This window comes from Hesperophylax consimilis, chromosome 14, assembly GCF_061612785.1.
Source record: "Hesperophylax consimilis isolate HC1 chromosome 14, BYU_Hcon_1.0, whole genome shotgun sequence".
NCBI lineage: Eukaryota > Metazoa > Arthropoda > Insecta > Trichoptera > Limnephilidae > Hesperophylax > Hesperophylax consimilis.
In genome coordinates this window covers 29,879,769-29,903,897 of record NC_142849.1, presented here as the reverse complement: position 1 = coordinate 29,903,897, position 24,129 = coordinate 29,879,769, and the positions used below count along the sequence as shown (strand labels likewise).

At 37.1% G+C, this 24,129-nt stretch overlaps 1 protein-coding gene across 1 annotated transcript; it reads right to left on the bottom strand.

The window, feature by feature from the left end:
• Positions 1 to 2,662: 2,662 nt before the first annotated feature.
• vtd (RAD21 cohesin complex component verthandi) lies at positions 2,663 to 24,129 on the bottom strand. Its single transcript, XM_089639725.1, has 17 exons — positions 24,065 to 24,129; positions 23,154 to 23,451; positions 20,833 to 20,948; positions 20,220 to 20,403; positions 19,368 to 19,578; positions 18,969 to 19,197; positions 17,216 to 17,366; positions 16,135 to 16,354; positions 14,964 to 15,184; positions 13,922 to 14,086; positions 12,891 to 12,975; positions 12,583 to 12,660; positions 11,629 to 12,419; positions 11,368 to 11,508; positions 10,577 to 10,678; positions 9,838 to 9,996; positions 2,663 to 7,848 (listed from the first exon to the last, which is right to left on the bottom strand). Exons 2-17 carry the CDS (start codon positions 23,409 to 23,411, stop codon positions 7,723 to 7,725), a joined length of 3,237 nt encoding a protein of 1,078 aa, XP_089495851.1. The 5' UTR covers positions 23,412 to 23,451; positions 24,065 to 24,129; the 3' UTR covers positions 2,663 to 7,722.

Below are 24,129 nucleotides of genomic sequence, written 5' to 3'. Positions count from 1 at the left end.
CCTCCCCCTCCGTGCAACTTGGTTTCTTTCCCTTTCCCTGATTGGCTGGTCTAGCAATTTGAACAGTGACGGTTCATGGTCTAAATCAGAGGTTCCCAAACTTTTTTGCCCCGTAGACCACTTGCCAAAAAAAATTTTTTCCGTATTCTCCCTGCCTGCCGAATATTGAATTTTCATGTATGTGATAATCACTTATTTTTTTCGTAAAAAGATTCCCTTCCCTTGCCTGTCCAACAACCGGGTGGCGGTATAGTTCCTCTGTCTTTACATTGTGCAGACAGGGGCACCCTTGTGAGGTATTACACCAAATGAAAATGAAGCAGGATAAGCAACCGGAATTTCTTTCTGTAGCTGGCCCTACAGAACTGCCCCTTAAGTTCTTTCTTAGCGCTTATTCCGGTCAGTTCTTCTTGTCACATGATATCTGATACTTCAACGTTCCATTTCCATAGTCAAAATGTCCTCAAACTTAGTTTTGAAGTCTGTTTGAAGTACATTTAAATGTTGAACGTCATTATTACCCTGGACGTTTTTCAAAAACAAGTTGGGGGATGTTTTGGGTGTTTTGCTTGAATATATTAATTCTGATGAGAAAAGGAACGTAGACTCTATTTACATACCTCAATTAACAATTTTACGAAATATAAAAATATCAAATAAGTAATTCCTCAGTCTATTATATTTGTGTTAGGTCTATTGTGTCATTTATGGAACTCCTAAATGTTGACTTTAGGTAAATGGGGGTCCGCTCGTTTGTACCCTCATTCGAATCTCGTGGACCCCCAAATTTAATTCTCGCTGACATAGACCCCCAGCAAGCCGATATGGACCCCTGGGGGTCCATATAGACCACTTTGGAAACCTCTGGTCTAAATCATTGGGATTTCAACATAGAGATTTAAAAAAGAAAAGAAAATTGGCTTTTTGTGAGCAGCTTTTAGCACAATTATTTGTGCTAATTTTGCTAAAAGTTTAAAAGTATTTGTAAAAAATATCAATAAGTCTATTTAACAGCAACTTAAATAATACTGTCATTGACTAATACATTCGACGATCTCCGTGGTCGAGAGGTATTTCATAATTTACTCATTTAAAATAATATATAGCATATTTGCAGCACGTTCCATAGAAGATACTCTCAGTATCGCCCTGGTGTAAGACCGCCATTCAGAATTGAAATGTTGCTTTGGCCGTGTTTGGTCCCAGGGACTTCCCTACCTTCCTCTTCCCCATCTCCTTCAGCCTCACAACGTACCCCAATTGGGGATGCCGTAGTCTCACTGGCTCCAGAAGGTTGGGAGCAGTTGGGACTCTGGTGCAATTTCACATTAAAAAAACAGTTTGACTGTGGGAACATCTATAAAAAGTGGCACTAAATAAAGTAATTTTAATTACGAAAATAGCAGTTTACTTAAAATCTGTGCATTCTCCATATGCCATAAGATTCGTAAGTGCTGTCAAACACCAAATAATTGTTGACCTACAGAAACAAGAAAATAAAACATGAATATACCTGAAAACAATAAATCAAATATTGTGATCAGCATAATATGATATAATATAAAGGTAAATAAATATGCAGAAGTCCCGAGACAGACGCAGAGAAGATGTCACCCGAATGCCTTCGATAATGTTTGCAAAGTTTAGTTTCAGAGACCAACAATGCCATCGCAGCACACAACAATAACGAATTTTGGCCTTTGTTGTTTGAAATATGGTACAGGTTTTTTAGCTTTCTGGATTCCCATTGGTGATTTTTTTTGCTGTGGAGTTGCGCAGTTCAAACTGCAGTAATATTATAATCCAAGTGAATCTCGTTCGCCTTATTATTTGGGGGTTCACTGCATATTAGAGAAAACCGCCACTGAATTTGAATGTCTATGATTTATACAGTACAAACTTGTGCGTGGATTTTTTTAAAGCATTCTGGCAGGCAGAGTGGAACATTGCAATCAGGACAGAAAAAAACCGTTTTTTAATCCCTTCTTGCCTATTGTTCTGTGTCCCTCTTGTATATGTCTTATCACTCGCTAAGCTGGCTACGGTTGGTTACACAGTGAACATTTTGTGCTTGTGCTTTATGAATACCACTTGACTCGTAAATCTTATCACCACAACAAGATACGTCGTATAAATAAGAAAAAACTATCCAAACCGAACACAGCACAGTACGGGCTCGGCCAATTAGCCGAAAATATTATCACAAATGGAATTTCTTACTCAGCCGGATGAGAACAGAAGGTGCGTGAAGTGACGGCAACTGGTATAAAATGGATGCCAAACAGGGTCTTGGCTTGGCCTGGAAAGCATTGAGACACAATGCGCGGCATATAAGGGACACTTCGGGTAATATAAGGGACACTTCGGGTAATATATGATTATTACCTTCAGGTGTGTAAAGGTTAAGTACTGCTATTCCTGTACAGAACCGCAAGTGCATACATTTGATAGCCAATTTTAGTCTGTAACTAAAAAGATTTATTATTACATAAATAGTGCTTATTTTGTTGAGATTTCTGAAAATGACGTGTTTAGCCATGTTCTAGCTAGAATGTTTTGCAAGATTCATTTTTCTGAATTTTCCAAAATAACATATTGTAATTCCAAAAACCAATCAAATCGTCCAAGGAAAATGAGGATAGGGAAAGAAAATAAACAGAGATATTCATAACAAATTTAATGCGAAAATTAAAATCTATACATAAAGACGTGAAGTTTTAAAGTAAGTTTAAACAAATTTTGCATCTTCGGCATTTCTCGTAATAAATTATGCATAATAAAATACCTTTTCTTCCCAAAAATTATATTTTTCAATTATTAGAAGTAGAAAATTATCCTATTTCTAGTATATTATATACTATTCTCAAATAGGTTATTTGTATTATTTTACAGACTCATCATTTTATTAATACGACTGATAAGTGCTCGTCTTATTATCAATCGTGTTCTTGAGTTCTGAAATTATAATCATCTCGTGAAATGGAACATAAACATATCTAGTACCGTGTTCCTAACGTAACTAAGCCTAAAACATCCAATGATATACTTTAAGTTGCCGACTTCGGAGTCTCTATACTTCTTGTGGGAACATTAAGCCACAGGTCACAGGTTCTTTAAAAACTACTAGAAAGATACTAACACATAGTTAACAAGCGCTTTTAATACAATTTATTCTAACATTTCCGAATATAATATGCTACTTTGTGTAAAATACACTTTGGTCTTTGCACGAATACATCCTTTTGATAAGAATGGAAATTCATCGAGATTTAAAAAAACAACTATTTTATGTGTGAAACATCTTGCGCAGTTCCTCCAAACCAATTTCAATAATATTATATTAGACAACTATTGAGGAATACTGCTACCTCCAGAAAGAATATATGTGAACATGATTCATCTATGGTATCAATAATAACCATTTAATTGGGCTGGCAGGTCTGGTGTTGTTACAAAATGAGATGGCGTTTTCTACTAAAACAGCAACAAGTCACTACACACTGAAACAGATATAGATACACATGGAGGAATCAACATGTGGTTATTCAGTCAAGATCGGGGAGGTATATATAACTCCGATCGAAAATTGGAACCGAAATATTGTGACATCATATGATTGCCTAACTATATCCACCAATGAAAAACTCTGAAAGTCTATGGAATGAACTTTCAGAGTTTTTCATTGGTGTATAGTATAATAAGTAGGCTCCGAATGAAAATTTTACTGTCTATATAATTGGCATATCTATGGTTTTTTAGGACCAATTTGTTTCATACAAAAAGCCCGAAGAGAGGTTTATTTATGGTCAAGATGTTTCACAACTAAAATAACACTGCATAATAACATTTGATGGAAAATTCAAAAAGAAATATAATATTTATGGTATACCTAATATGTATTGGCTATACTACTACAAAAGTAACACTTCAATTTCCATGATAACTCCGTTTCAACATCAATTGAAACCTTAATCATTTTAAGGTTATTTGTACATTTATTTTCCACGCATACGGCTAAAAATAAATCCCAGACTAAAAAAGCGGAAAATCAAAAACTAAGCGTAAGAAATATAATCTAAATAAAAGAAAGCCATACACATCGATATCATATAATAAAGATTACACAAATAAATCATGATGAAAATGGAGTAACAATAAATGCATGAAAAACATTTTTTTTTATGTATCTATTGTTAAAAGTTTACAAAAACAATTTTAGTAATCACACGAAAAACAAAAATTTATATAATATTTATTACTCAAAACAAAGTTATTTGAGTTGTTTGACACATTTAAATTGTTGTTTTATTGTAAGTGCATTTATCAATGTATTTTGGAATATTTTCCTCCATCAATTTGAGGTTTTTGTTAGACCATTATTCATAAAGTTTTGTTCGACTGTGCCAACATGGCTACAGAAACATGAAAAAAAAATCATTGCTTTTCAAACTGTATAACAAAATATTTTTAAAATAATGCATTTACATAAATGCAGTTACAATTTTATGTAACACCTATATGGATTCTTTAATGATATAAATATTGGTAAATAAGTCAGGAAAAAATAAATAAAAAACAAGACATAAAATTGTATCAAAATGTCAAAAGTGAAAATAAAAATGTTTTTTTTTGTTGTTTTAATTTGATAAAATTAGATATGTAATTTTAAATATTATTCATATACATTAATTGCATATCAGTATACAATTATTATTATTTTAATTTCTTCCGCTAAAATAGATTCTCTAAGCATTCTAATTACATCACTAGATTTATATTAATTTTGATACACATTTTTATTTAATGGCAACAAAGGTCTAAATTTATAAAATTCATTTGTATAGGCAATTTTTAGCTTAACATTAAATTTAAACTTTGAAGAAAGCTTCACTCTTCGAATAAAGCCTGAAAATGATGCACATACAATTTTTTTTCAAGGCGTATGTTTAAAACACAGCCTTTTTCATGTAAACAAGACAATAAGCACTGGAATAATTTGTTGATGGAGAAAGAAAAAACAATACTGAAAAATATAATCCATGAAGAGTCGTGTCAAATCCAAAATTATTCCATAAAAAGTGGTGTCAAATCCAAAATTAATCCATGAAAAGTCGTGTCAAATCCAAAATTAATCTGTCCAAAGTGGTGACAAATCCAAAAAAAAAACAATCCAACCCCTCAGGCTGAATTGATCGCTTTTGGGAACAACTCGTAGAAATTTTTGTCTCCCTTACTGTCATGGTGGGAAATATGATCTAAACGGTGTTTCAAATCTAGAAGTTAACCAAAGAAAAATTAAAATGCGCAGCACAAAACCGTAGAACGAAGATTCCGGCTGCAATTTGAAAAAAAAATTTAACTTTGTGAATTTTTTATTAATTATTATTATATGAAATATGAAAACAAAAAAAATGAGGTGACAATTATATTTGTAATACATTTGTCTGATAAAATGCTTGTTATATATAATTTATACAAACATTTGAAAGCATATTTAATCACATTCCAAAAGCAGTTTTTAGATTTCAGAAATATTCCATTTATTTGGATTTTATTGCAAAAGCGGAAATACTTGGATCTTCTGATAGAATATGCCCGAGAGGTTAATTATTCACGAGTCCTACCCGAAATAAATCTCTCCAGAACTGAACAAGTATGACTAAAACATGTGTGTGCTGTGACTTCTCTTCTTGTTAATATAATTTTAACAGAGCAAGCTTACTTTCTTAGGCCCTTCTTCTACACGGAGGTATCCGATACTCAGGGACTCAAGTATCTTGACAAATAATGCCATACATCTGCAATTAAGTTTGTACACAGGCACATGTTGCCGACATTTAGTAATCACCAGCTGGGCTATGTTGTTCTCTCACACGTCATTGAGACTAAACATGGCGTGCTTTAGATCAATGCTAGGAACAAAACAGTCAACAAAGCATGAAATGATATAAAACATGACAGCTACAGCAACTGTTGTAAGGTTTTGAAAGCATCCTAAATTTGACATTTCGAGAATTCAACAATAATCTATTGTGGTGGGGGTCTCGTGACATCAGTAGCGATGTATACAGACTGTATACTACAAGTTGTTTGCGACGTGAGTACACAACATGAGTATCGATACTTGCACTGTAGAAGATGGGCCTAAAATATCAAATCTTTTCTGAACACAAATAAACACTTATTCTGAAAAATTGAATAATTAATATGATGCTCCAACATATTCTTTGTATTCATCCGAAAGAAAAAATGACATGATAATTTGAATAAAGACATAATTATGTATTATGAAAGCTAGTATGTAATTCCATAAAGATTAGCATTGATATAATACAATATAAGTTGGCAATTATAGACCAAATTGCCCAAAGATATCAGTCTAATAAATACATATGAATATAAACCAGAAAGTATCACTATTCCTTTCCCCAATAACAACAGTAAGCACTGATGTATTCTCCGTCGATTATATTACTCATCGAATTCAATATCCTTTACCAACCGTTAGTCAAGTTATAAAAGGATTCTGTGAAATGTGTATAAAAAAATAACATCAGATTCAGTACAAACGAATCTATTTTCTCAAACACAATGTACTCATTCATTACAATAATCATTAATTAATTCAACAAAATACATATAAAGGGCAAAATTAAAAGATAACATCCTAAATGTGTCATAAACTTTAGTATCAAACAACTTAAGAACTTATTTTAAGAATATTTATTAATTTACATTGTCACGAAAGTCCAAAATCTCAATAATTTTGAAAAAAAAAACTATTAATATTCTTTTTACATTTAAAAATAAAAATAAAATTACAAACTACCTATTTATATAAAACTCTATATAATTTAGCAAATTTTTTTATAACCCTTTGTGTTCTATTAAAAACACGTCAATACAAATTACTAAATATAAAATAAGCCAATGATTTTTGATGAAAAAAACAAGTTTGTGCTGTTAGAAAAATAATGACATTTTGTATAAAATAAAGATTAGGTACTGAGTTTAAACCATTACATTATTATATCTTTGACAAATTAAAGAAACTTCTCATGTGACACAAAATAAAAACGAAAAGAATTAATGGGCATTTGATATTCATCTAGTAAAAGGCGTGTCTGAAAACCTTAAATTACATGCAGAATTTAGTTCTGAATTGTTTTGTCGAAATCAAATAAAACAGTGAAACCTTTTAAAAAGTTTTTCATGGGACCAGCCAAATAAAACTTCAGGGGAAAACTTAACAAATTGATGTTTATATAAGATACCTCCAAAGTTAGTTTTTGTTTTGTCTATTTTGTCAAAAAAAATAATATTTGAAAAATTGCATCATACTGGAACAAAATGGAATTAATTAGGACCAGTTGTTACACAGAAATTCATCAATTACTGTGAAACAACTGGCCCGTAATGGAATAATAACTTCAATAGAACTTTCACAACTTTTAAATTTGTTGAATTTTAAGTTCTACAAAACAACTGGTCCTTTGAAAAAAAAACTACATCTTAAGCAGTAAAACCTGTTAAAGGGGAACAACTTAAGAGGGTTTCACTGTACGAAGAAATAATTTAGAATAATCCGATTTCAGTTGGATCTATTAGAGCACAAAGGGTTACGTCCCACCTAGTTGTTGAGGTTATCGAACTGAGTGAACAATAACGAGGTTCTATCATAAGAAGCCTTATAAGGTGGGGGTCACCAGCAACGGGGGTCGCTTATAAGGAATCCGTGTCGAACTGTGCCCCCTTGGATATAAGGATGTCCGCGTAGGGCTCCGTCTGGCTGATTTGCAGAACCTGGAACTTTTTCAGCACTAGTAAACTGTAGAACTTCTGCGCCACCTGAAATTTTATGTAAAAAAACATTAGTCTGAATTCATTGATATGTGTGATTTTTCTTTCTGTTCGTCAAATAGTTATTTATTTATTTGTGTACATAATATATTACAAAGTAATTGAAGAAAAGTTGAAAAAAAACTAACCTAACCTACTATTTTGCCATTTTATTTTATTTTCTTTTTTACACTAACCAAACATAGGAAGAAAATAATTTCCCCCAGAGCATGTCATCTTTGGGGATGCTTTGTGTAGGGTTTTTTGATGAGAGGAAGGAGTGAACATGGGTCTTGAAGAGAGCTGTGGACGATTTGCCAGCCTCTGCGTTTCCTCCCTCCTACATGAATCATGGCACAATAGCAGCATTAAAATATTCAGTTATTTAAGGAAAACGATGCGCCAATCAGGGTTTGGTGGTTTTGAAAACCATCAGAAACATAGACGAAGCGTGGAATGAAGTCACCCAATATTGCATGAAGGGTGTTTGGAAAAGGTTGTTTAGAGAAATTGATGATCAAATGAATTACGAAAACAATATTCAAAATATTGTCGAAGATATTATATTATTACTAATAGCCGATTCTAGAGCCATAGAAGGTGTTGATGTAGATGATATTCAGACTCTGTTCAAATCACACAATGAACCCTTAACTAATGAAGAGCTGCAGGAAATGGACCGTCATACTGTGTCACAAGAAAATGACGCCTCGACACATATTCTCATGCGAAAATTAAAGACGGGTTGTTTCGACGAATTTCAACGTTCATTTAAGTTCTGTTATAATATCATTACAGGCTAGCTGCTTGACAGAACTGAAACAATAACAAAATTTGAAAAAATCTTTCACAGAACTTGAAAATTTGAAGAATTGTTCAAAATCTCCGAAACAAGCCGTCCAAAGTGTTATGATAATCTAAAAGGCCCTTTCTCTTCACAATCAGTGGATGCAGTTGTTAGAAGAAAATGACGAAGATTATGAGCGAGTGCTGTAAAGCGTGGTTGTAATGCATTATTTGACAGTTATAGACAAATTTTTACACAATTAACGTAGAGAGGCCAAACAAGGAAATCGAGATTCTTTTTTGCAAAGCAGAAAAAAAAAAACGTCTTAAAATATTCTTTTAGAATCTTCAAAATGTTTTTTTTTAAATCCCCCATTGATTGAATTTCGCTTATCGCGGCCATGTCTGGAATGCACCTCCCGCAATCAACGGTTACCTGTACCTGATTTTTAAGGCCTGGCCGCGACAGTAGTCAACTGCGAAATTTCGACGTGGAAATATGTCGTATTTTTACGAATTTACTGAGAATATCTGAATTTTAAGGGCTGGCTGCAGTGTAAATCTTGATTTACCCGGAAATATGTCATGTGGGAATTCGTATTGATTTGTGCCAGAATAGCATTTTTCAATACGTGTTCCTTAATTAATTTGAACAAAATATTTTTAGTAGAGCAAAACATATGTGTTTCCCATAGAATAAGGAATAAAAACTTCCATACAAATATTCTGTTGGCCCAGCGCTCTGTATCGCTAAGACCCGCCTGACATTGTAGATCCCATCCCATTTGAATTTCATAAAACAGTTTTGTATTGGAAATTTAGGGCCCAATTGGACAAATATTTGGATCAAGAAACACTTCCTAAAGGCATTTCTTGTGTTCTTCTTTATTCTATAGTGATTCTAGTGAATGGTAGTTGTATATCCTAAGTAAAAAATGTGATGGATATAACTAAGGATACAATCCATAGAGGTGCAAAAATACAAATTGCATATAATCGTAATTCTGGATAAAACGCAACGATGACAAAACAGAACAATGACAAAACAGAACAATGACAAAACAGAACAATGACAAAACAGAACATAAGGAATAGGTTAGGTTACGTAAGGTTGGGTTAGGTATATTTTTTCTTCTTTACATGTTTGTTAACTTTTCTTCAATGTTCTGTTTTATCATGGAAGCATTCTGTAACGGAATCCAGCTGCTGTACCTGTTTGCGCTTATTTCTATGGGTCATCTCGCTGAGGTTCAGCTGGCCCCTCTCCATCAGCTTGATGCGCATCTGGCCAAAGAGTTGGGCGGCCCTCTTGTTCAGGACGCGCTCCTCAAACTGCTCGTCCGTCTCGTCCTGCAGCTGCTCCTCACCGTTCTGAAAACAAATGACATCATTGTTATTAGGAAATTCACCGGGTTGACAATTAACAACTGGCTGTCACCTGGATGCTAGAAAATGACCAATCTCGCAGACGCAGTAACAGTTGTCCGACGTTATCCTCAGTTAAAGGGTTAAAACTTGTGTTTCGTGATGGCCATTGGTTCCCGATGGGTTTGTTTTGTTCTCCACTAATGACAGGGCTACGATTCAAAACATTATGTTTAAATCCACACAAAAAGTGTTGTCGCCGACCTAGCAAGGTCGTTACAGGCTATTAGTCATCTCAAGTAGCGTCTTCGCCGGGAGATGATTAATGTTCTAAAAGGTGTCTTGATATGATCAAATCAACCATAGTGTGGGCCCCACTAATAACGACAGGAAGACTTGCTGCCGTGAGTATGCGGGAATCACAGGTGTTGGTAGGCAGAAGGAAAACCAAGTTCTTTCTCTCTGATCCGTTGAGGAGTCACCAAGCATCTTACAACTTGAGAATTTTACAAAATTTGCTACGAGCGACCGACCAGCAGATTCTACAGAAGATTGGTTAAATAATACAATTTGTAATAGTACTCACGTGTCCAGGACTGGGCGCAAACTCGTAATCGTCTTGTGGACTATGCACCTGGTGCAGTTCCTCGTACCCCATGTTCGCCATACACACTCCACCAACTCCAGGCTGTAATAATTACAAATAACATTCATTATTAAATTGACACCATCTTTAAAAAGTATCAACAGAAAAATGATTTCTCAATATGGTCCTGCCGCCGAGAACTCCACTGTGATTGTCCTTTCTGATCCATGTTTTCGAGGACTTATCAACAGTGCGCCATTTACAAACAATTTTGTAAACAAAGGATTTTCACCTGTGTGGGAATCGGTAACCGGATAAAACAAAACGGTGAACAGAATGTGACAAAAAATAGGTTTTTTTGTTCTTTATCTTCAACTTTATCTTCTGTTTTGTCATGGAACTGTGGGAATTTCACTGTATTTCTGGGTAAATATTTACAGCACAGATTGTGGTAATTACACTTTGTTTCAAATTAATTACAACAAGAACCAACTATTTACATCGGGGGACATGCACAAAATTAGGTTCTTAGTTTTATATAGTTTTCGTATTTATATTGAAACGAAACCTCATCTAAAATAATCCAACACAGCGGCACAATATCTTTTGACAAGGGAAATTAAGAACTTCAAATGAACAAAAACGGAACTTGCTTCTTTTACTATCACCCCCAATGTAAATAAATTGTTTCTTGTAGTAATTAATTTGAAATAAAGTATACACGTGTATTTCCACAATTTGTGCCTATTGAAAGTGCGATGGTCAAGTAAATAATAATTAAGAATATGAACCTGGTAGTGGTGCTGAGTCTGCTCCGCAATTCCGTGCAGCGGCAGGGGCTCCATGGGCACCGTGTGCTCGAGCTCCAGCCCAGGGTGATGAGGGGACGAGGGTGCTGCGGGGGTCCCATGCTCCCCCAGCAGTGAGGACACCTACAAATTTCATATGTTTACATAAAGGGGATCCAATTGCAAGCCACAAAATGTTATTGATGGAAATGCCACTAGCAGCATGATGAAATAATTCCAACTTTATCAGTTGCAATAATGTACCTGATCAGCAGGAAGGTGTGGCATCATGGGCATATCATCAACCATGCCGTGCGAGGGGGTCATTACTCCATGGTGCATCATGCCACCATGTTGCATCGGAGTCATTCCACCGTGCTGTAGTCCTGCCGGGGTCATACCTCCGTGGTGCAATCCCGCCGGAGTCATGCCCCCGTGTAATCCGGCTGGGGTCATTCCACCGTGAAGCAACCCAGCTGGGGTCATACCGCCATGTTGCAGCCCGGCTGGAGTCATTCCTCCATGCTGTAATCCCATCGGAGTCATGCCTCCTTGCATCATGTCAGAGTCGTGGTGGAGTGGAGTCATTCCCCCATGTTGCAAACCTCCAGGGGTCATTCCTCCATGTTGGAGACCGCCAGGTGTCATTCCTCCATGTTGCAAGCCGCCAGGTGTCATGCCTCCATGTTGCAAGCCGCCAGGTGTCATGCCTCCATGTTGCAAGCCGCCAGGTGTCATTCCTCCATGTTGCAGTCCACCAGGTATGCCTCCGTGTTGTAAACCTCCTGGAGTCATTCCTCCGTGTTGCAATCCTCCCGGCGTCATTCCTCCATGTTGTAAGCCTCCGGGAGTCATTCCACCGTGTTGTAAGCCACCAGGAGTCATACCGCCATGGTGCAGGTCTGCTGGGGTCAATCCTCCGTGTTGTAAGCCTCCAGGTGTTAAACCTCCATGTTGTAAGCCTCCAGGTGTTATGCCACCTTGGAGTAAGGTGCCGGGAGTGAGGGGTCCCAAGCCTCCAGGTGTTAGGGGGCCTAACCCACTCAACATACCTCCTGGAAAAATAATTTTAAAATTTAAAAAAAATATCATTTTAAAAGTCTCGAAACATAAACATAACAAATATTTAGTACATGTTGTTATTATTAAAGAAATTATGTATGTACATATAATGAGGGGTAGAGAAGGGTGTAAAGAATGAGAAGATAGATGTGTTACCTGGAGTCTGTGGATCCATTTCGTGTACAGGTGTTTGAGGATAGCCGGGAGTTGGCGGGACCAGCATTTCAGGTGTTTCTAAAACAGCGTTCATGAAAGAAATGTGAGTTGTTAAATTAAAGAGAAGTAGAAAAGGTTATTTACAGTTAAAAGTTTAAGTTAGGGAGAAACAGCATGACATATACGAACTTAGAAACTTCGCAGACAAGTTTGTCAATCTGCACCTGATGTTAGTCAAGTAGTGAATCAATTATTTGATTTACAGCGCATGTGAAGAATTTTTTATCAAAGTCTAATTTTCTTGTTACCTATGGATGGTTGGTACTCCTGAGGCGTCGGGGGTGGTATGTCCATGTCAGGCATCTCAGATTCGTGAAGAGGAGTTGCACTAGCCTAAAACAAAACAAATACCAAAAAAACATGAAAAAGGTTAGGTTAGGTTACGATCTTTCAAAGTGAACATGGAGAAAAATTTATATTCGTGGAATCAAGAGTTACAATTAGGTTGTCTCCTGCAATGAAATTGCTCGTTATTTACAAATGTATCATATTACAGTGGAACCCTATTAATTTGAAGCCGATAATTCGAACAAACGCGTATTTAGAAATTTTTGCCAAAAAAAAATTTGTTGGTGTAATTAGAAAAAATTCGTTTTTTTTAAAATAATTCATAAAATTTCGTAAATCTGAATCTAAAAGACAGCCGTGGCGGTAAAATGCAAAAAAAAATATTTTTACGTGGTTTTACATCATCCTGATTAGTAGTATTATTTTGTAAACTGGAATCGTTTCACGCGGAAATACGTCATATTTTTACAAAGTTACAAATACCCGAATTTAAGGCCGGCCGCGATGGTAATCTGCTGCGAAAATTTGATTTACACGGGAATATGTTGTATTTTTACAAATTTTTTTGAATATCTGAATTTAAAGGACCGGCTGAAGAACTCGATTTTCCGCGTTTTTTTTTCATAAAATTCAGAATTACGTGGGAATTTGTTAATTCGAAATTTGATTTTTGATGTCCCGTGGATTTCGAATTAACGAGGTTCTACGGTAATTAGAGAATGCTGAGAACAGAACTTTTGGAATTTTTAGAAAATACAGAAGGCATAAGCTCTCAAAATGTTGATATTTACGGCACTCAATGCACATGTGCACTTGGACCATTGCGCTTATTTCAAACTTAGGTTAATTTTCCTACGAGCCATCTCGGTATCGCAATTTAAAACCTTTTACAATCGCAGCACCAAATAAAACTTTTTTTATTTTAAAACTTCCAGCAAGTTATACTGAAATCTTTTAACAACTTCTTGCATAAATATATTGTGTGTCTTACCATTTCCTCGAGTTTCCTCTTGCGAGTGGATCTCCTGGCCTGGGAGGCGGCGGGGGTAGGGGGGCTGGCTGTCTGCAGGGCCTGCTCGGGGGCTCGGCCCTCCACGATGTCAGCGACTCCGTCCTCCAGATCGGTGGCTCGGTACGCCATGTTGCGCTGGTAATTCTATACAAAATTATTACACAAGTTAAATTTATATCATCTCTAGTGATGACCAAAAATCGTCTAAATTCCTTTGATTAGTATGAATTATAATATGTAAACTGCATCCTTTATTCATTCTGGCATTTATTTATGTTAATATATTGTGTTTTTTTTAATTAACCTTTACAACGCTGGCCTTTTCTAGACATTCTATCCTATCACGCTGCACTTATTTGAAACTTCATGAATCACATATGCGACAGTCGTGTAGATCAGGTTAACTATACACGTATACTGTGTAGAGGATCTTTTTTAGAGTGAACCTGGGTCTTGAAGATACCCATGTTGTAGAAGGGAGGAAACACAAGAGGCCGGCATATAATTTCACAGCTGAGCTGTTGAACATAAGAACGAGTCATAGAAGTGACAAATGTCAACATCGGATAATCTTCAGGAGGGTTTTATCCAGGTATTTTAAGCTCTAGACTAGAAGTGGCTGCCAAAGTCAACTGGGGGGGGGGGGGCATGCTTATGAATTGAATAGGGTTGTGTACCATTAAACACAAGAACAATTCTCCCGTTTGAAACCCACATTACTATATGAAAACAGGCTTTCCTTAAATATCTCAAAATGTCAAATAGTCAATAGATTTTTTTCAACAAGCTTTTGGATTCCACTACGTAATACCAGAAGTCGGGATTTATTTCAGTGCAGAAATTCTGGGACTAACTACCATATGTATTCCTCACTGCCCAAAATAATAATGAAGAGAAATAATTATGCGGAGTCAGTGCAAATAAATACAAAAGATTGTTATGTAAAATACTATAATTATAAAAGCCTCTAAAAAATGGCGTTAATATATAATATATAGATTCGTTTAATCTTTTGACTTACCTTGAAGCAGTGTCGAGAAGGAATGGGTCGGCCGGGCAGGGCAAACAGTTTCTCCACCCCGCCTGTCTCCTTCCAGTGCATCAGTCTCCGGGTGGGCGGAGCCAGGTCCAGGGTGGTGACTATATCCGACGTGTTGGACAGCTGGTTCTTCATCTCCTCACCCGAGATATTCTTCACCTCGTCCACGATGAGCTTGCGTTTGCGCTTTGCCTTGGTTATGCCTGCGACAAAAAAAGAACACAGTAAATATACGGAAAGTATTAAAAGAAGGGTAAACGCATGAAACTCCATTATTGCAGGACTGATTGCGGTTATCGCTAATGAAACATCTCCGAGGAAGTGAAGCTAGCAGTCCACAATGGAGTGCTGATACCATCCCTGATGTATGGCAGTGAGGCATGGAACTGATAGAGGAAGGATGAAAGTAGACGAAATGCTGTAGAAATAACATCCCTGAAGCATATGTGTGGTAAAACCATAGAATAAAGAAGAAAACTAGAAGTGCCTTCCACACTTTAATTTTTTTATGTGAATACCCCACAAGAGTCCCAACTGCTCCCAACCGTCTGTAGCCAGTGCGACTATGGCATCCCCAGTCGGGGTATGTTGTGAGGCTAAAGGCAGTGGGGAGGGAAAGGAGATGTGGAAGAGGGAGGTGGGGAATTACCTGGCTACTCAGAACTGGTCACCAAACACCTTAAAGCCATTTCAAGCAACGTTTCAATACTGAATGGTAGTCGTACACCAAGGCGATATTGAGAGCATCTTCCACATTGGATTACAAATTTGAAGGGAAATAAATGTTCTATTTAGCTCAACAGCCCATTCTATTTTCTTCTATTCTTTATTCTATGGGTAAAACCATGCATGACCGTACTTAAAAATATGGAGATCTGTAAAGAATGAAAGAATGTCAAATGGTTTTGGCATGTAGAGCAGATGAACGAAGAAAATGGTGTAAGAAGAATATATGATGTGGAAATGAATGGTGGAAGTCGGAGGCGCCCAAAGAATACATGGCACGATCAGATGAATCAAATATTTAAGTTGGACAATGTCAAAAGTATGAATAACAGAAGAGTATGTATGATATTTGTTATTGAGTTGTGTGGCAATATATCCTGTCTGCCTGCCCCTGCGGTGAATGACAATAGATAGTTATAAATCCTACCTTTAAGAACAGAGGTATCAACGGGTGCGAGCGCAAAGGACTCCTCCTCATTGTGCAGCAGGGTCGTGTGGTCTCCCTCGCCCTCCTGGCTCCCGGGAACGCTGCCTAGCATGTCGGTCACCCCCGCCGGGCCACCGATGCCGTCACTGCCAATGCCCAGCCCCGCCCGACTCGGGGCCCGGTCTATCAGCATGGGGGTGTAGGAGCGCTCGTCCAATTCCTGGGGAAATGAAACAATTAATTAGTTTAATGTATTTATGTTGCCATATATTTTATTGCCTGGCTCGTAAACTCTGGTCCTCCATCAATAGAATAAGGTGTTTGCATGATGCACAGGTAGGACCTTAAAGAGTTGGTAATGTGTGAATGCGGTGCGGTGCAAATTAGTGAACATGTGGACAACGAATGCTCCATTCATTCTCCGAAAGAATGAATCAGGTTCACAGGACTACTCCTGAGGCTCTAGACTAACTCTTAGGCCGAGATATTCCCCTCTGACCCCACCACCATACAACCACCACCAGAAGATGAAGTCTAATGTACATATGTTTATAATTTCCTGTCATGATGGCACAAACACTCCAGATACTAGAGTAACCGTGAACTTCTCCTTATCAATAAATAACAATTTGGATAGATGAGTCATGAGCGAGGAAAGTGTGTAAACTTTATCGTAAATACAATTATCTTATATTTTTACGTTAAAACCGCACAATAGTCCCAACTGTTCCATCCTCCTAGAGCCAGTGGGAATATGGCATCCAAAATCAGAGTATGTTGTGAGGCAGAAAAAGTAGGCAAGGCGGGCCCTGAGTCGAACAGTGTTTAGATCCGGTCACCAAATAAGGCTAAAGTAATTTCAAGCAACCTTTTGATTCTATTTTTTTTTTTATAATATAATTTACAAAACTAAATTTACATTTTTTTTGCTTCCCACCTCAGTTGAGAAATCCATCCTCCTATTTGAGATGGGGAGCAGTGATTCTGATTGGTAGTCATTCAACAGGGCAATACTGAGAGAATGAAATGTGAAAGAACACAATGTGTTAATATTATCATATCAATCAAATAAACTGCTTACCTGAACATGAACACTTGGTGGGGGCACACTTGGGGGAGGGAGCAGGAGGTGGTCGGGAAGTTGGGGATGGGGGGAGCCACTCCCCGCCTGCTGCTGCTCGCTGCTGGAACCCTGGCCCCGGTGCGGGGATCCGTGGGCTGAACCGTCCCAACTGAAAACATCACAGTTAGTAAGAAAACAAGAACGGTACAAAGTCGTGAGGAGCACGGTTTTGCTATATTAGGATTTCCCGTAGAATAAAGAAGAACACTTGAAATGCCTTCTATTTAGATTTGAATGCTGAATTGAAACCAATGTCGTCGCTGACTTATTCCCTTGCGGTTCTAGCCACAGACCAAGAAAACTATAGACAGACCCATAAGAGTGAGAGGAACAAACCAAATTATTATTATGTGATGAGCAGGCAGCATTCTGCTGATGCGCTCATATCTGATTTCAAAACAAGTTTGACAGTAATTGAGTTGTTTTAAGTTTGAACTAAGTCCTTTCTTCTCTCCAAATGTGAATCCAATAGAGCTTTGAATTGATTTATATTTGTTGCATCGATGACATGTTGTGGGAGTTTGTTCGAAGCATCCACTACTCTATTTGCAAGGAAGTATTTTCTAGGATTAGATGCAAAAGGCGTTTTGGTAATTTTTTTTGAGTGTCCACGGAGATTTATATTTTTATTAATAGTGAAGATTTCTTGGATGCTAGGGCAACTGTAATGTCCAGATAAAGTTGCAAGGAGCAGAGAGGTGGCATGCGTGTCTTCCTTTCAACGATTTGTCAACTATACAGGGTTCAGCGCGGGAACTTCCTTATTTGAAACGCGCCCCGCACAGCGCCCATTAGTGAGAGAATGGGATCGTGCGCATTCGAAATGGCGCCGACAAACATTTTTTTGAATGGTTAGTTTAGTAACGACCATGCAGTGGTCGAGAGGAGCACGCATTTGCCATAGTGACTTACTTTTCCAACGGCGGCTAATTACAACCCAGCGATGCATTCAAGTAACAATTTAATATGGGACCTGCATCAATTCAAAATCGGGATCAAAAATCGATTGTTTAGTGGGTGGACTATAATTGCTAGCAGCAGTAATAAATGTCATTAAAATTCCAAATCCTGTGAAAATGTTTCGCTTGTTTCCAAAATCGAATATTTTGCAACAGTATTTAGTTATTCAACACTTTTACAAATGTGTTATAATTAATTAATTTATTTAGTTAATTTTGCGGCGTTATGCAACCCGATTTGAGAGTACAAAGGACGGTTAGAGTAAAAAAGAACATTCAGAAAAGTCCCATTATGGACTGCGCTGCAGACCGTTACCTTTCTTTAGCGAACTTTATTCTCATGTGCACGGTCTGGTTATTCAATGAGCTCTCGATTGGTCAGAATACAACAGACGTCGTGCTTTATTCAAGAAATGCTGGAGTCTAAAGTTCGCATGTTTGATATTAAACCTATACTATTTAGAAATATCAATGTGTTTTTTTTTTTCAATACAAACATCTGAATGGTAATTTTATATAGTTTCTAAAATGGATATGAAAAATATAGCACATGTAAAATACCTCGGAAGCATTCCAAATTACATTGGGACTTGTAAGGTAAACATATTTAAAAGCCTGAAGGATTAATCTTATTCATTACCCTCATATTCTTTCCGATACTTCATATTTATCCACACCTCAGGAATTTCATTTCTAATAACATATTCACGCATACTGTAATGATAATAAAGCTTATTAATGAATCAACATACCTGTGTGAAGGCGACATGCCGCCATCGTAATGATCCATCCCGTCTTCCTCGTCATCGTCTGAATCGTGTCTGGCGTCCCCGACGTGGTGTCCCCCGGCCGCCCGTGGAGTTACGGCAGCCGCAGCCTCCTCCAGGTCCCGCCGGAGTCCCCCACCACCAGGTGCACTGGAGGCCCCCGGGCCGGCTGAGACGTCACCGAATAAGTCGCCTTCGAATAGGCCATTGGGGTCTGGAAATTGTAATTTAAGTTTAGGGAAAACGGCGCTATATAAATTAGCCAAATATTAAATACGAATTTAAGCGGTGATGGATTGGCTTCGATGATAATACACTTTATCTGAGAAACCAAAATACATAAATATCATATAATTATTTGAATATTTTGAAGGTGTAACTAACGTGAGAAGTCATCTCCTATTGTGCCACCGAAGCCATCGTCCAGAGGAGGGGGACCCTGGTCCATGGGGGTGGGAGGCGCATGCCTCGAGGGCGGGGGGGACATGGGCCCCGACGGGGGGACCATGCTGGGCCCCGCCTGCCCCATGGGGGCGGAGAGGGACTCCTTGTGGCCCAGGTCCAGTGAGGGGCCATCAGCGAATAGCAGATTACTCTGGAAAAGGAATTACAATTAGTGTAAAAATAATTTAAATCTGCCAACATTTCTTTTATTGATGAATCATTATTTCGGGTTGAAAAATATGTCTTGTTTGAAAATATCGTAGATCATGATAAAAATTATGTTGCGAATTGATTATTACTAGCTTTCTTTAACATTACAAAAACAGCCGTTTCAACTAGTACTGGGTATTGACGATGATCCAAAGCCAACGCCATTAGCGAATTTCAATGAATTGAAAATAATTGAAGGGCGTTGGTAACGTATAGTCATTATATATAAAAAATAAAGAAAATACTGATTTTATTTTATCTGGCATTTTCACAATATTATGTAAACTAAAAACTAGTTAACAACCACTCTGTAAATTGCCATTTCAACACAGGCGTTACACACCTAGTGAGATGGGCAATACGTCGCTATTGTAACTAGATGTAATATTAAAATTAAATTAAATTATTTCTAATGGCTAGTTATATTTTGATTCCGTACCAGTTCCCAAACACATGGGACGTTTTGACACATTGTACGAATTTTAGTGAAACTTCATGGATTGCATTTTATCTGAGATCCGCAGCTGCCGATGGATCACATATGCGACAACCGCATACATCAGTTTAAGACTAGTGTTTTACCTGTTCCAGAGATGCCTCCGGTCCCATGGCATCTCTCATGATGTCAGGTCCGTCGGTGTCAAAGCCCATGTCTCCGAATCCATCGTCATGCGTGACCAGATTAAGAGATCCGTAGTCTTCGCGCATCGTGATCTCCTCCGCACGCGACTGGTTGAGGGAGAACTGGGCTTCAATATCCACATCACTGGAAATATATCATTTTTGTAAGATTAGAAAACATTACTTTTAGTTTTTACGTAATTTAAAAAGATTTGGTTGTTTATATTTATTGTTTAATTGGAAAAAGGAAGACGGGCCATGTACCACTATTAGTACGAAACCGTGCACACAAAAGTGTTGCCAACATAGTTAACCCATACTAAATCGCATCTAAGCACGGCGGCGACCATCCTTTGTTTCTACCTACACACCAAACGCAACTTTCATTGGCTCCACCAGAGTCCGTGCAGTTTGGTCGTAGCTAGGCGACAGTCGACACGCTTCTGTCTCCCTTTGTTTCTATTATCAATTAAATAAGCTCTGGAATCACTGGTTAAAGTCTATCGGGTAAGTCTTGTTCCGCTTATCTTACATTTGCTCATTTTGGGAATAATTGACTACAGGTTTAACTTACTTTAACTCCGGCATGGCGGTGTCGAAGTCGTGGAAGACCTCCGGCAGGGTGATGGCGTTCATGGCGGCCTCACGATGCTCCTCCGGAAGGTCCACCATTCCTGGACGGAAGGCCATCTGCGGAAAATAACCACCATTAGTTACACTGTAAGTACAAAGATCAAATTTCCAGAGCTGGTATTTGCAACTACACAAAACTCAGATCAAGTACTATGAATGACCTACATTGAATATATATATTCAGTATGGAGATACTAATTAATGACCTACATTTAATATATATATTCAGTATGGAGATAAAAATTAAGCAATGAAAAGACAAACTGTAACGATTTTGTCCAATTTGCTGCCACAAATCTAAATATTATAAAAGTCATACTACATGTTGTAAACTTATTCATTTAGTGACAAAATAATAATATCTTTAAAAATTTGTTTTGGCAAATGTTAAAAGTACTATTCTGTATGTCGTAAAAAATTATAAAAGAGTTGAAACGGTAAACTTTTAGAATCGCTGGCCACGCTCAATACGAATATGTCAAACAAGAAAAAAATGGCTGATTAATAAAAAAAATAGTAACATTAAAAATAGCTTTTAAAGTAATTAAGTTGAATCAAACTGTTTGTATTAAGCGTGGCCAATGATCCAAAAAAATTACTGATTAACTTCTCAAGCATCAAAAGTACCCAATGGATATGAAAATTTTGTATCCGCTGACCTCTCCAATTGGTAATCTGAAAACAATCCTGTTTGTTTGTGGTATTTTTACCCTCGGCACACCAGAGGTTAGATCGCGGGAGCTTGGCATTTCAAAGGTTAATAAAATAATAAATCTTCAAACGCAATACCAGCGATATAAATATTGGCAGTAGTGCAAATATGGGCATTTGCCTACTATGGTAGCCGTGAGGTCTGAAGATATTTTTGTATTTTAATGAAGAAAATGGATAAAGAAAAATTATGAGGGCAGTAATAATAAAATTTATGAGATATCATGTTCATATTGGCTAAAAGTTTAGCACTGCTGTCTAACTAACTAACCATCACGCCGTTTCCCCGCAGGGGTAGGCAGAGAGGACGGACCGCCAAACAACTCGGTCTTGGCACACACTTCTTGCCTCATTCACATTCATACATCGTCTCATACATATTCTTCTATTATTCTGACTCTTGACATGGCCCGACTTGAGTATCTGATTCACTTGATCGTGCCATGTCTTCCTCGGGCGTCCCCGACTTCTGCTACCATTCGCATTTGCATCATATATCCTCCTTACACTCCTATCTTCGCTCATTCGCTCTACATGCCCAAACCATCTAAGCGTCCCTTTCTTAATCTTACTCATTACGCTTACATCAGCCTTGCACTCTTTGCGGATATCCACATTCCTCACACGATCATACATGGTTTTACCACACATACGCCTCAGGGATCTCATTTCAACAGCATTCAATCTACTTTCATCCTTTCTTTGCCAGTTCCATGCCTCACTTCCATACATCAGGGTAGGTACCAGCACTCCATTGTGGACTGCTAACTTCGCTTCTTTGGACAATTTTTTGTTAGCGCCAACTGCGTTCAGTCCTCCATTAATTTTTATTTTTTAATTTTTTTATTTTTTTTATTTTTTTTATTTAAAATAATATACAAAAATCAAAAAGTCCCAATAAACTACTTTAAAGTAGTTTGTCATTAATGGAGTTACCTGCATTTACTATGTTGTCTATGTATTAATATGAATAATAATCGCATAGCATATTTTTAGCGCAGTTTTGTGATATTTCACTTCAAATGCGCTTTAATATACTATTGAGAAAAAAAGTTGAATTAGTTATCTGTAGAGAAGAAATACAATAACAATATCCAAAATGATTGTTTATAACGACTTCGGTATGAATGAGGAAGATGAAATTTTAAGATCTACCAAGTAATCAAGGTCAGGAAGAAAAAAGCAGATAATTAAGTATATTTCTAGTCATTTGATTTATACTATTGACATTAAAAATGTTAGGTTAGGTCCGTCATAAAAATATATAGAATAATTAAATTGTGATATCAATAATCATCGGGCTATTATAGTATTGAAGTAAGATCATTTTGTTAAATAGCTTTGGGATAAACAACCTCAAAACTTCAACAACATTATAAAGATTATAATTTCATGAATAATTATAAAACTTTATCAATATGTCTGAGTTCATAGCTCCAGATTTCTTTGAGTGGAAATATATCACATATGACACATATCCATCAATTCAGTATGTTTACCTAACCTCAAAATCTAAAAACATTTATATTATAGTGTGATAAAGTCATTTACCTTAATTTTGACAAAAGCTTCATTGCAGTCAGCTAGCAAATACTTTGCTTTCCTTGAATATATCCGCACAACTCCGAGAAGGAGATGTCCAGACGTTCGAAGTGCCATCTTCACTTTGGGTTGCAGAATTCCATCAACAGACTTTTCAATATTAGTCTCAAACACATGAGCCTTGGTTAGCTTTTTGTCCCAATGGGCCGCCAGCCATATCTTGGCTAGCGGGCCCTTCTTGGCCAGCACAAAATGTGCGTAGAACATTGTTACTCCCTGTTATTTTCTGTTTCGATAAAAAATGATGCTGAAAGAAAAAACGAACCATATAAAACATACAACTAACCCAAATAATGGACACGGATACGAAAGAGGGCTGTGTAGTGTGAACAAATAGGTTAAAAGTATGTTTTGAGAGTGAAATTGTGAAACTAGTTCAGTAAACAATGTAATTTTTTGTATCATCTCTGTGTTTGGTAAGTAACTAAATTTAACAAACAAGGCTTACAAACCACTAGGCAACTCTAAAACATTACCACAATATAACGAAACCATTAAAATGATCGTATTGTAGAAAATGAAGCTTTCGGTGCCCTGTTGACAACCGCCGTGTGTACACAATAAAGGATAAGCATTTGCACCCAGAGTATGTTTAACTTTAAAAAGTTCAGACACGAACACTATGCTAATGCATTATCACGTTATTATGCACGGATTCGGTTATAAACGCCACAAATAAACTCAAAACATACTTTGGCGCCCATTCTCACAGGCATAGAAATCACAGTTTCAAAAGGCAAACTAAGCTTCAGAAGCAGATTTCTATTGCACAAGCTTACATATTTCGATTTATTGTGAAATAATAATATACATTGTTGGGATAAACACTTATAATTCACAGTTAAAACAACAAAATATACCTTTTGACATAGAAGGTAAACATCTGAACATGACAACTGACAACAATTTTCGTTGCAAGATGGCG

Coding starts and splice junctions, on each gene's coding strand:
- vtd (XM_089639725.1), bottom strand. CDS start 23,411: ATGTTCTACGCACATTTTGTGCTGGCCAAGAAGGGCCCGCTAGCCAAG. Junction 19,579..20,219: donor CGGAGGCATCTCTGGAACAG/GTAAAACACTAG, acceptor TTCCTTTTCCAG/AGTAATCTGCTATTCGCTGA. Junction 15,185..16,134: donor TGATACCTCTGTTCTTAAAG/GTAGGATTTATA, acceptor TTTTTGTCGCAG/GCATAACCAAGGCAAAGCGC.